The following is an 11469-nucleotide window of genomic DNA, read 5'->3' on the forward strand; positions in this document are numbered from 1 at the left end:
CGAGGTTAAGCAACATTTCTGACGATCGTAGACTCCTTTTTCCCCACTACTGATTTGATAATCTTTAGCCTATTTGTACAGAACCCTCTGAATCGCAAGACTGACTCGCACTAAGTCGGTTACCTACTTTAATGTGATGCAACATCGCCTAGGCCTTCTATACTTTTTGTATTTTGAATATAAAAGTAACTAATTACCGAAAATATTATTGTCATAAGCGATTGAGTCTTAGATTCCTGTTTGGTAAAAAAGATTTTAAAAGTTAATATTATTATAAACACAGAATGCCTATAAAAACATGATTTAAATCGACCTTCAATCTGAAGGTCAAATAATAAATTTAAGCCACGCTTTTGCTGCAGTTATTGTAAAATATTTTTCAGTTAAAACTGAAAACTAACAATCAAGCAATTTTATAAAAAAAAAAACTTTTTTTTTTTGTTTAGTAGCCAATAGGCCTTCATAGCTTCAAGCCGAAGTCTTCATAGATTCGTCATATCTTTCCGTCCGTATATCTCACTGACGTTTATCATTAAAGAGAAAGAGTCAACCTTTGCATTGTTGAAGTATCTTGTGTCACCGAACTTTGATTCGGTGGTTTCTGTATTAAGCGAAATAGCGAAATAAAAAAATAAAAAGGACCAACGCAGGCTGTTACCTCAAGCAATCCTTTCTAAATTTTTACTCATCTACGAAGCTTTAAAATAATTAAATCATAGTTGACAAATAACAAGTTCCAAAGAAAAGTAGACAATCATCAACTCTACGAAATTCACAGCATAACTGCAACGTATAAATATACCGATAATATAAATATTTATCATCAGAAACTTCAGTCAATAAGCTATTGTTGTCTGAATAGTTTCTAAACGGAGTTTGTCACTATAATTATATTCTCGCGAGTCAGCACTTGTTTTGTCAATTAGAAGGAGAGATTCAAAATGATCGCGGTGACATCACATGAAAATGAGGCTTCGATCGTGGACTTCTATGAGGGAAAATCTGTGTTTATAACTGGAGGCACTGGATTTCTTGGAAAGGTAACTTCGAAATTTAAAAATATTACCGGTATGCAAAATATTGAAGAAGACAACGTCCTATATAAATGTGTATTATAAGCATATATACCTTAAAAACTCCCCTAAAAATAATTGTCTTGCATTGTTTTCATTAACCTTAGCTGACCCACTGACCGTAGAATCGATTTATGCTCTACTTCTAAATGATGTAGCTCCCTTGCTTTCGTATTACATTTTCAAGGTTACTGAAACTCTGAGTTTGAAGGCCGTCGTTCAATCCCTCGTACAATCCTTTTGGTTTTGATCGTGCATCGTAAGCCATTCTTGTCACATTAAAAACTTTTTTAAGAATGTATTGTTATTTCCAGGTCTTTATAGAAAAGCTGCTGTACTGTTGTCCAGGTTTAGTTAAAATTTACATGCTTATAAGAGAAAAGAAAGGACTCACAATCAAGGAACGGATTGATCGATTCGTTGATGATAGTGTAAGTTTTGGAATAAAAATTCTTTTTTTGCCAACCTTAGGCAGGACTCGAATGCATCAGTTGTTTTCGCCTGACACGCGTTATGGTGGACGATATATCTGAATCCGTATCACAGCGCTTTCTACGTAGTAAAATAATATGTTTTTATTTTTCAACAAATTCTGTTGTGAAGAAACGTGTTGCTGATTTAGTGTTTACAGTGCACCCCATGACTCATGGGTTTACTGCTTATTGTGTGTACTAAAAAATAATATTTTCAGCTCTTTGACAGACTTAAAACCCAGAGACCAAAAGATTTAGACAAAATAGTTTTGATACCTGGAGACATTACAGCACCTAGTCTGGGTATTAGTCAAGAACAAGAAAATATACTGATTGAAGAAGTAAGTACTTTTAACTGTACTGCAGGTGATGTTGTTACTTTAATATAGTGAGATAATTCAAAAACAACTTGTGATATTGAAAGCAATGGCGAAAGTTCTTCGTAATCGTCTAATGATTTATTAACAAAATAGCTATAAACTAAAATACATTATAAAATGCGAGTGATGATATTACACATAGATACTTTATAGCATTAGACAGCAGAAGCAGTTTAGAAACTCAAATTTACATTTATTTCTCATACCAAGTTTGATTGCATGCACTTAATTACTTATAAATATTAATTCTTGTCCACTATCACACTTACATCATAGAGAGTGTGTCAAGTTTGTGTTTATATTTGTTTGCTATCCTACTACTATTATAAAGGCGAAAGTTTGTAAGTATGGATGTATGGATGCTTGTTACTCTTTCACGTAAAAACTACTGAATAGCTTATACATCAGAATAACACATAGGCTACAATTTTTGAGGTTTCTAATGTGAGGTCGTAAAAAAACACATTTTTTGCGCTTACATTGCAAACGCTGACTGAATCCTACAAGATAGATAGAAGGCAGATAGATAGATAGAAGGCAGGTATAAATTATAACTTATATCTTCTAACCACGCGGACGAAGTCGCGGGCAACAGCTAGTAACCATATAAAATAAGAACAATATATATGGAATTAGATGTAGCTAACGGCCTCGATTAACAAAAGGCTACTTTTAACCCAGTCGGGAGGGTTATGCGTTTGAAGTCATAACTGATATCTTTACGAGTAGAACTGCAGGAAAAGGCTAGTAAAATATAATCGGTATGTCCTTACAGGTTTCAGTGATAATCCATTCAGCAGCAACTATAAAGTTCAATGCTCCTCTTGAGGAAGCTTGGTCTATCAATGTTGATGGTACGAGGAGAATCCTTGACTTATGCAGGAATATGAAGAAAGTTGAAGTAAGTGACATAATGCGAATAGATTTCAAGTCCAAAATAATCGAAGTAAAAATTCTAGTGCCAGTATGGCAGAATTAAATGATTGTGTTCAAAATAAAAAAGAGAATATTCATAGCAAAAAAAGAAGTCAAAATCAGCACCAACGTCTTTAATAATAAACCTTGAACAGTGTGTCAGTTAGGCTGCAGGCATTAGTGGAAAACGAAGCGCCACTAGGCCGTAATACATGTCGAAACCTGGATGAGTCCTATTTAAGTAATAGTATATGAGAGCAGCCGAAGATAGAACTCGATGGTGTGCAATTCGGGATTCATCTGTCCAGGTGTGGACGAACATGGGCTGATAATGATGATGATGACGTAAGAAGCATTCCGTTTTTTTTCTTCCAACAGGTTTTTCTCCACATATCCACAGCGTACACGAATATAAATAGAAATGTAATAGAAGAGGTATTGTATCCACCGCCGGCTGATATCAAAGAACTGGAGAAATTAGATAAACATAATGTGACTGAGAAGCAAACCATGAAATTATTGAGTAAGGAATATTTTTAGTGACGATAATAAAATAATTTAGATACCTGTTAACCAACGATTCCATCAGACCAACAAATTTTATCGACATTATTTATATGAGTAAACGTAATATTTTAGCTTAAACATATCGTAGCAGTTGTCAAAGATTCACTCCGCTTTACGCCATGACACTTTAACAATTACAGCTGGAGTAATTTGAAGGTTTTTTTCCATAGGACATTGAAACATTTTGACATTTTGAAACCGTACAACGGGAATATTTTTCATACTTTTGTTTTTTCATACTTTTGTTTTTCATACTCATTTTACATACTTTGATTTTACCTAGTTCTCATTCTGAAAATTAGACAGGAGAGTATCTACCTATACTTGAATTTGATCATTTTATAGATGGATTCCCCAATACTTACACATTCACGAAATCGTTAACGGAGCATTTGGTCGCTGAAAATTGTGCCTACATGCCCACAATTATTGTTAGACCTTCTGTTGGTGAGTATAAAATTCCCTAGATATTATTAAATACTCTATACTCACACGATGAGAAAAAAATAAGAATTATATAAAAAAATATCTCATGAACTATCATGAACTATCATCACAAAAAATAATTTGGAAGATATTGATCGGATTAAATTTCTATTCAGCCCTCTTCCTCTCTCCTCACTTTACGTACTCGACATGGTCTATATTGTATCTTAAACTTGTTATTACCAACCTTCTAACATATGGACTGCAATAAATAATTGAGTATAGCGTATAATGTTCAATTTTCTCCAGTGGCGGCTGTTCTAGAGGATCCTATAAAAGGCTGGCTGGAGAACTGGTACGGAGCGACTGGTATCAGCGTATTCACTGCCAAGGGTCTGAATAGGGTCTTCCTTGGACACAAAAACATTATCGTGGATGTCATACCAGCAGATTACGTCGCCAATCTGGTGATCATTGCGGGTGCACGGAATAACAAGTATGGGTTTCTTTTTATATTTTGGATTCTTTTGGTCTCGTCTTATTGTCTGAGGTCATGGTTCTGATTCCCACCCAAAAAATGTTTGTGAGATGAGCTGGAACATTTTTTCTGAGTTTTGGTGTAATTCATCTTTAATATTAATGCGAAAAAGTACATAAGTATGTTTATCAGTTGTTTAGCTCTCAAAATACAAGTTTTGTTTATTTTAAGATCAGATGGCGTTGTGAATATTATTATTATTTACAGAATTACAGAAATCTAATATTATTTTCGAGAAAAAATTATAACAATGCAATTTACTTGATAACTTATAAACAAACGATAATTTGGCTTCCAGATCAAAAGAACTGAAGATATACAATTGCTGCAGTAGTGGGTGCAATCCTTTGACGATTGGAAACCTTTTGGGAGCGTTCATAGATGATGCGATTCGGCATAAAACTTGTTAGTGATATGTGCCTTATATCGGTTAAATACCTTTTGTTTTATCCATCTCATATGTATATAATTAATATCATCATCGTCGTAGTTTTTTCCCAACTATGTTGGAGTAGGCTTCCAGTCTGACCGGATTCAGCTAAGTATCAGGGTTTTACAATCTGATCTCCTCAATCCAGTTACCTGGGCAACACGATTCTCCTTAGTTACTCTGGTTGTCAGACTTTCTAGTTTCTTTCTACCTGTAACGACTGTCAAAGAAGGGTGAAAAACAGCCGAGAGCCACAATTTAACGTGCCTTCCGAAACACGGATTAATACTTATAGCAAATTTATTTTTTTAATTGAATTCAAATTGTGTTTTAACTTTAACCTCACTCGGGACTCACCACTGTAGTCACTGACCGAGGCGAGGGTTAAAATCTTTCCATTACATTGTCATGGGTTACAATAGATGTATGGATAGATTTTTCGTTTTCCAGATGCCATGCCGCTACCCGGTTGGTTCATCTTTACTAGATACCGGTTGGTGGCGACAATAGTGACGTTCATATTCCAAGTGGTGCCAGCGTACCTCGCTGATTTATACCGACGGATTATTGGGAAAAAGCCAAAGTAAGTACTACAGCGTTTTTTTAATACTGCTCCTGAGTAAAGGAATTTAATCCTGGTGCCATGGGGTTAATAAACAATATACATATAATAATAAGTCATATGCACAAATAAACTTATTCTTTTCCTATTTGTGATAAAGAGATTGGTATATTTATTAATAAATATTAAAAAAAAAATTAACGTTGTAAATTTCTTTATCGGGATTGGGAAAAAACGATCGTCTCGCGTCTCGTTTTTTTCTGTTTCTTTTATTACCTGATCCCTCACGTTATTACATATTGGGGGAATTCTTTTCAGATACACAAAACTCTTATACCTAGTCGTGCAGACACGTGTCGCGCTAGATTTCTTCTCATCAAATTCCTGGGTGATGAAGGCAGACAGGATGAGAGAGCTGTATGCATCTCTTTCTAACAATGACAAGCGCATGTTCCCTTGTGACCCCACTCATATCAACTGGCCTGAATACCTCAGTGATTATGGAGCAGGAGTGAGACGATTTCTGGAGAAGAGAAACTAGTTTGAATTGAGTCTTATATAGGAGTAGGACAGATGAAATTCGCTTGCCGTTTCCGAAGTGCGGTGGCGTGTGTTTGTGAGAGTTTTTGAAATTTAATTTAATGTAATTAATTGTGTAAAAAGTATTAAACTCGAAACGTGACATCAAATTATTTATTGCCCCATCGATGTCATAAGTATCGTAAAACATAACTATTTTGTCATTAACGGCTCTAACTTTGTTGATAAGTTTTAAAATAAATCATTCCTACCTAAGAGTATAATTTATTACTATTTACTACATAAAACACGTTTTATAATTAAACGTGACCTGTCCCTCTACTATTGATATACCTACAAATGCCTACAATCTATAACAAATGTATGAAAATGACATTTTAAATTCGATAGGTCACGTGACTTTGGACTGTCATTTGTACGTTCGAATGTTTTCTATTGATATTAGTTAAACCTGAACATGAGGTGCTGTTTTTTTTACTAATTAACAGAATTCGTGTTTTATTTTCATTTATTTGTCAGTTTTTAATGCAGTGCGAAATCTTAATAGAATATACGTCTAATGAAATACTTCAAATGTACAGGAATGAGGTTTCGTTTAGACAAATAACGTGACGTTGACTTGTCAGTTCAATGAAGTGCTTAAATTAGGTAAAGTAGAAGAATGATTGTATATATGTAAATTTGTATAAGCATTATTTAAGTAAAACATGACATAAAGCCAAAAGAAATGTAATTGTAATATTATTATTCCGAAGTCTTAAAAAAATCTTTTGATATCAGCTTAAGTTTAAAAACTTCATGAACATTAATAATGTGCTGACTTTTTTTACATTCATTTGTTAAAAATAAAATTAAGTCACGTTTAAATCCGACTTAACTAAATTATTATTGCCATTAGTTCAAATAAACGTCACTTATATTTAACGTTTTATTTGGCGATTGTAATTTCTAAGGTTTCAAAAATTATCACTAAAACTACTAATATTATTGGTGCGATTGTGAATAATAAGTTTGTTACACTTTCATGGCTGAAACTCTTGACCAAATTTGATGTAATTTTGTACGGAGTTAAATTGACTCAAAAAGTGACTTGCGAAACTTGTCATTAATAACTGTACAGATACACAGTCTAACCAAGGGGTATCGTGTTGCCCAGGTAACTGGGTTAAGGAGGTCAGATGGGCAGTCGCTCCTTGTAAAACACTGGTACTTAGCTGAAACCGGTTGGACTGGTAGCCGACCCCAACATAGTTGGGAAAAGGCTAGGCCAATGAATGAATGATACGTGACCTGCCCTGAGATTTGAACTTAAGGTATAACTTATTGTTTTGTTTAAGTAAAAGAAAATTTAACCATATTTTTGAAAAAATAAATATTTTGACTAATTATATATTTTAGACAGAAGCCCTATGCTAGTTATACATTACAATGGTGAGTAACATTACAACATGAAAATGCACTCACTTTGAGCAATCCTTTTCAAAATATTTTACTACGAGACTTTTCTTATTATAAACACCCACAGAAGATAGTTATAACAAGCTGTTAGTTTCAACTGTAAAAATATTTACACCTTGTAAAAGTTAGACACAACTTTAATGAAGTCGGCTAAACTAGAGGCAGAATAACTAATTATAATATAAGAGAGCAATTTAGTAATAAGAGATAGCGATATTCATTGGCGTTGCATTTTTTCGTATGTTTAAATAGTACCAGATAAAATTTACTTTTAAATGCATTAATATAATAATTAAAAATGGGTAAGAGAGAGTCCAAACTGCCGATGTTGGGGCAATTCCCCTCTAGAGATGGGAAAGTCCTAAGGATTAGCAACATATGGACCCTGTGCAAGTGTGCACCATACGCTATTAGAAAAGTGTTTCGAAAGGGTTTCAATCTTTATGACAATCGGAGCTATCAGGATAATCTAATACACTAATTAAATACATGTCTTGCATCACATAAACCTTAAACTGTAATATTCAGCGATTATTAAAACGCTAATGAGAAAAAAACCGCTTCCGCTTGTGCAATGTAGTTGCAGGCTTAGAATCATGAATTTTTATTTTCTGCGCTGTTATCTTTTAGAAAAAGTTTATCAAGCCATGCACTTTTATCGTAATAGGCTTATGTATTTATAGGGCACGTCTTTTTCACTTTATTTTTGGTTTAAATAAAAAGATCTAAAAGGAATTATTGTCTATAGGACAAAATGATTATGAATTTCATTTTTCCCTTCCATTTTGAATAGAATGGCTGAAACTAAACACGCTATTTTGCATACGACAATACAATGCTTTATATATTATACTCTTTAAGTTTCACAGATCGCATTGTCTTTTCTAGAGAGTTGACTCAGTTTAGTAATCAAGCAATTCGAAAAACAATATGTCCCAAATTAGCATCACAAAGACTGTTACTAGTATAGGCGCTGCATCAGCTCATGGTAAAGGACATAATTTTGGTCCTAAAGTAATCGAGGGAACCATTGTTTAATAAAAAAGGAAAGACTTTTGAAAACTCATACTTAATATTTCGGGGACACATAAAAATATTTAATTGTAGACTTGGACAGTGAAATGCTGCGCCGGCGCAACGCTGAGCGTGACGGTGTCGCCGCGGCATGCGCCGGCGACGCGCCTCACGATACCAGCCACGTTTGAGGTCACTGTCACACACTTCATGTTTGGTAGGGAGAGGCCGATCTGAAAAAGAAATAAACATAATTTAGTAACAAAATACAATCAGGATACAACTAGGCGTAGAACTATATCCAGCCAGAGTCTCTGGCTGCTATCCCCTATAACAGCCCGGGGTGTACTTTCCTTGGATATCTAACAAATTTTTTCGATATGTCAGTTTGCCAAGACCATTCACGATATATCCCTTCAGTGATTTTTAGTATCTAGTATTTAAGAACCTTCAGCTGAGTGGATCTTTTTTATTGCTGGGCCTTTTGAATTATGTATTTTGTTGAAAAGGCTTAGGAAATTAACAAGAAATATATAAAATCGAATCATTCGCTATAAAATTCGAACCTGTATATCCACTGATTCGTCCGACATCATTTCTTTATCGACATCATTAACTTCAGAGTACACGAGGTTCGATTCTTCTAAGTTGTCACATTCGCCGCATTTCCAGATGCCTCCAGCTAGGACTGGCTCTTCACCTGGAAATATATATGCCAGAATATGAATATTGGTATATTTGTTGGTGAATAAAATAAATAGTTTAAGTGTCATTTAAATCTGATATCCTTTTAACAAACGCGAAAGTTTGTATATATGAATGTTTGTTCCCCTTTCACGCAAAAACCACTGAACGGATTTAGATGGAACGTGGTACACAGATAGTTTATAACTAGGATTAAAACATAGGATAGTTTTTATCCCGATTTTATTTTCCCATGGCATTATGCCCATTAAATAAAAACTAACGGAACCAAAAACTAAGGCAACGTTGTCTCTCCGTCCGTCTGACACTAGGTAAAACGTCATAACCATGATATGATTGAAAAACACGATTGATGTATTAATGATACACAGAGGAAACGTTTACGATGGTAATTTTTCAATATGATGGATTTGAGACGTTAATATGTTAATATTAAGCATATTTGAACGAAACAAAAGGATTTCATTACCAAATGTGGAGAAAACAGTCAGCCAGGCCGTTGAACTCTGAACACAAACATAACCTCTAAAAAAAGAATTAGCACCGTTATCACCTCGAAGTTAATACTACAGAGCGTATTAATCGTATTCATGAACTTGTTTCTCAGTGAACCGCAGACAGGTTTAATCGATCAAGTTAATTTTTGAGCGAGGAAAACGAGAAAAATATAACCGAAAATAGAACTTGGCACAAAGGAATTGCTTTAGAATAGTACAAGTACTCTAAAGGCTAAAAACGGAGTTTCATCGCCAAGGTACCGATGTCTGTTCGTCTTTCCGTTCCTTAATATGCTGTTTCTCATGAACTGGGAACGCTAGAAATTTTTACAGATGATGTATATCTGTTTGTCTGTCGGAATGTTGTTGCGGTCATAAATTCGTTGGGTGATAAATACCGACCACGAAATTGGTTATTTTCTATTGCGCTGTGTGTTGTGCTAAGTCTGATGTTTTACAGCGGTACTTATTGAAAAAACAAAATCAAATTTACAATTATGTCATGCGACCGCCGTAAATTCATTGCTTATTAATTTTTATCATTTTTTTGGGCGCCAACCAAAGTCTTACGAAACATTATAAGTAAGAGAGCGCCATTATTGCCAACAAACTGTTGCACAGTTTGGCGATGTTTAATATTATTTTATCTGCTTGTGTTATGAATAAAATGATTAGAAAAAAACATTTAGGAGGAGTTCAATGACACACACTCACAAAGAAGCAGAAGATAAAACAACAAATCAATCTAGCCCACCATTGTCAACTTCACCAGACATTTCAAACTCCCTACTGACTCCATTCAACAGCATATCAATAACCGCGTCCACATAGTCATCATCAGTCACATAATCACCAACACACACACTGACAATCACCAAAACACATAAAACCTTTGTTAACATCGCACCGACTTATGTCTCATTATTTCCTTAATGTTTTCTTGGCAGACGTTCAGTGTACTTTGCTGTTACTTAAAACTGTAGACCAATTGGATGGATCAACCATTAATTATGCCAAGATAAGACGATGTCAGAAAAAAATGTCTGCCAATATTGATAGAAAAGAATGTTTATTTATTTGGAAAAATATTGTTAAAGGTGTTACACAAAATAAATTCCATGAATTTTTTTTTAATTTTTGCGCACACATATTTTATAGTCTAGAACAATAATATTTAATCATTATATTCTGCCGTCTGCTATGCAGATTCGAACGCATGCAATGGCTACCCTTATTCTACCAGAAATGGATTAAATTGTATGTATGACTACGTAAGAAACATAGACCATCAATTCGTACGCTTGCCAAGGTCAAACGAAAGAATTTAATATTAATGGCGAAAAAAAAACTGCGTACTATATGGATGCTCCCTACAGTGTAAGTTTTATCTCATATCATTGACCCTAGAGCGATAATTGCTAACATACGATCGAGTTCAAGTGTTTATTTTGTAACATTGTGTTATATAATAAGTATGCAAAGTAAATACTTTGCATATAAGAAACAATGTCTATGTATTAACATAAACACTGTTTATTGTGTTGCAACAACAACTGTGACTTTCAAATCAATATACACTTACGAAATATAAATTTACTAGCTGTTGCCCGCGACTTCGTCCACGTGGTTAGAAGTTACGTTATGATTTATATCTGTAGTGTTTTTCCACATTTTCCATTGTATCTTCGTTCCTATTAGTCGCAGAGTGATGGTATACAGCCTAAAACCTTCCTCGATGAATGGTTTATTCAAGACAAAAATATTTTTTCAATTTGGACCAGTAGTTCCTGAGATTAGCGCGTTCAAACAAGCAAACAAACTCTTCAGCTTTATATATTAGTATAGTACATAGTATTGAGCTTTATATATCTGTATAGATATAGATTCCGCA

At 34.3% G+C, this 11469-nt stretch overlaps 2 protein-coding genes across 2 annotated transcripts; one reads left to right on the top strand and one right to left on the bottom strand.

The window, feature by feature from the left end:
• Window positions 1–833: 833 nt before the first annotated feature.
• On the top strand, window positions 834–6645 carry LOC113497666 (putative fatty acyl-CoA reductase CG5065). Its single transcript, XM_026877332.1, has 10 exons — window positions 834–1040; window positions 1388–1504; window positions 1765–1887; window positions 2702–2827; window positions 3220–3364; window positions 3754–3855; window positions 4144–4330; window positions 4671–4777; window positions 5253–5385; window positions 5683–6645. Exons 1-10 carry the CDS (start codon window positions 942–944, stop codon window positions 5903–5905), a joined length of 1362 nt encoding a protein of 453 aa, XP_026733133.1. The 5' UTR covers window positions 834–941; the 3' UTR covers window positions 5906–6645.
• Window positions 6646–8412: 1767 nt separating this feature from the next.
• On the bottom strand, window positions 8413–10615 carry LOC113497514. Its single transcript, XM_026877091.1, has 3 exons — window positions 10333–10615; window positions 8943–9076; window positions 8413–8609 (listed from the first exon to the last, which is right to left on the bottom strand). The coding sequence occupies exons 1-3, from the start codon at window positions 10478–10480 to the stop codon at window positions 8460–8462; spliced, it is 432 nt and encodes a 143-aa protein (XP_026732892.1). The 5' UTR covers window positions 10481–10615; the 3' UTR covers window positions 8413–8459.
• Window positions 10616–11469: the final 854 nt, after the last annotated feature.

This window comes from Trichoplusia ni, chromosome 9 (assembly GCF_003590095.1).
Source record: "Trichoplusia ni isolate ovarian cell line Hi5 chromosome 9, tn1, whole genome shotgun sequence".
Taxonomy (NCBI): Eukaryota; Metazoa; Arthropoda; class Insecta; order Lepidoptera; family Noctuidae; genus Trichoplusia; species Trichoplusia ni.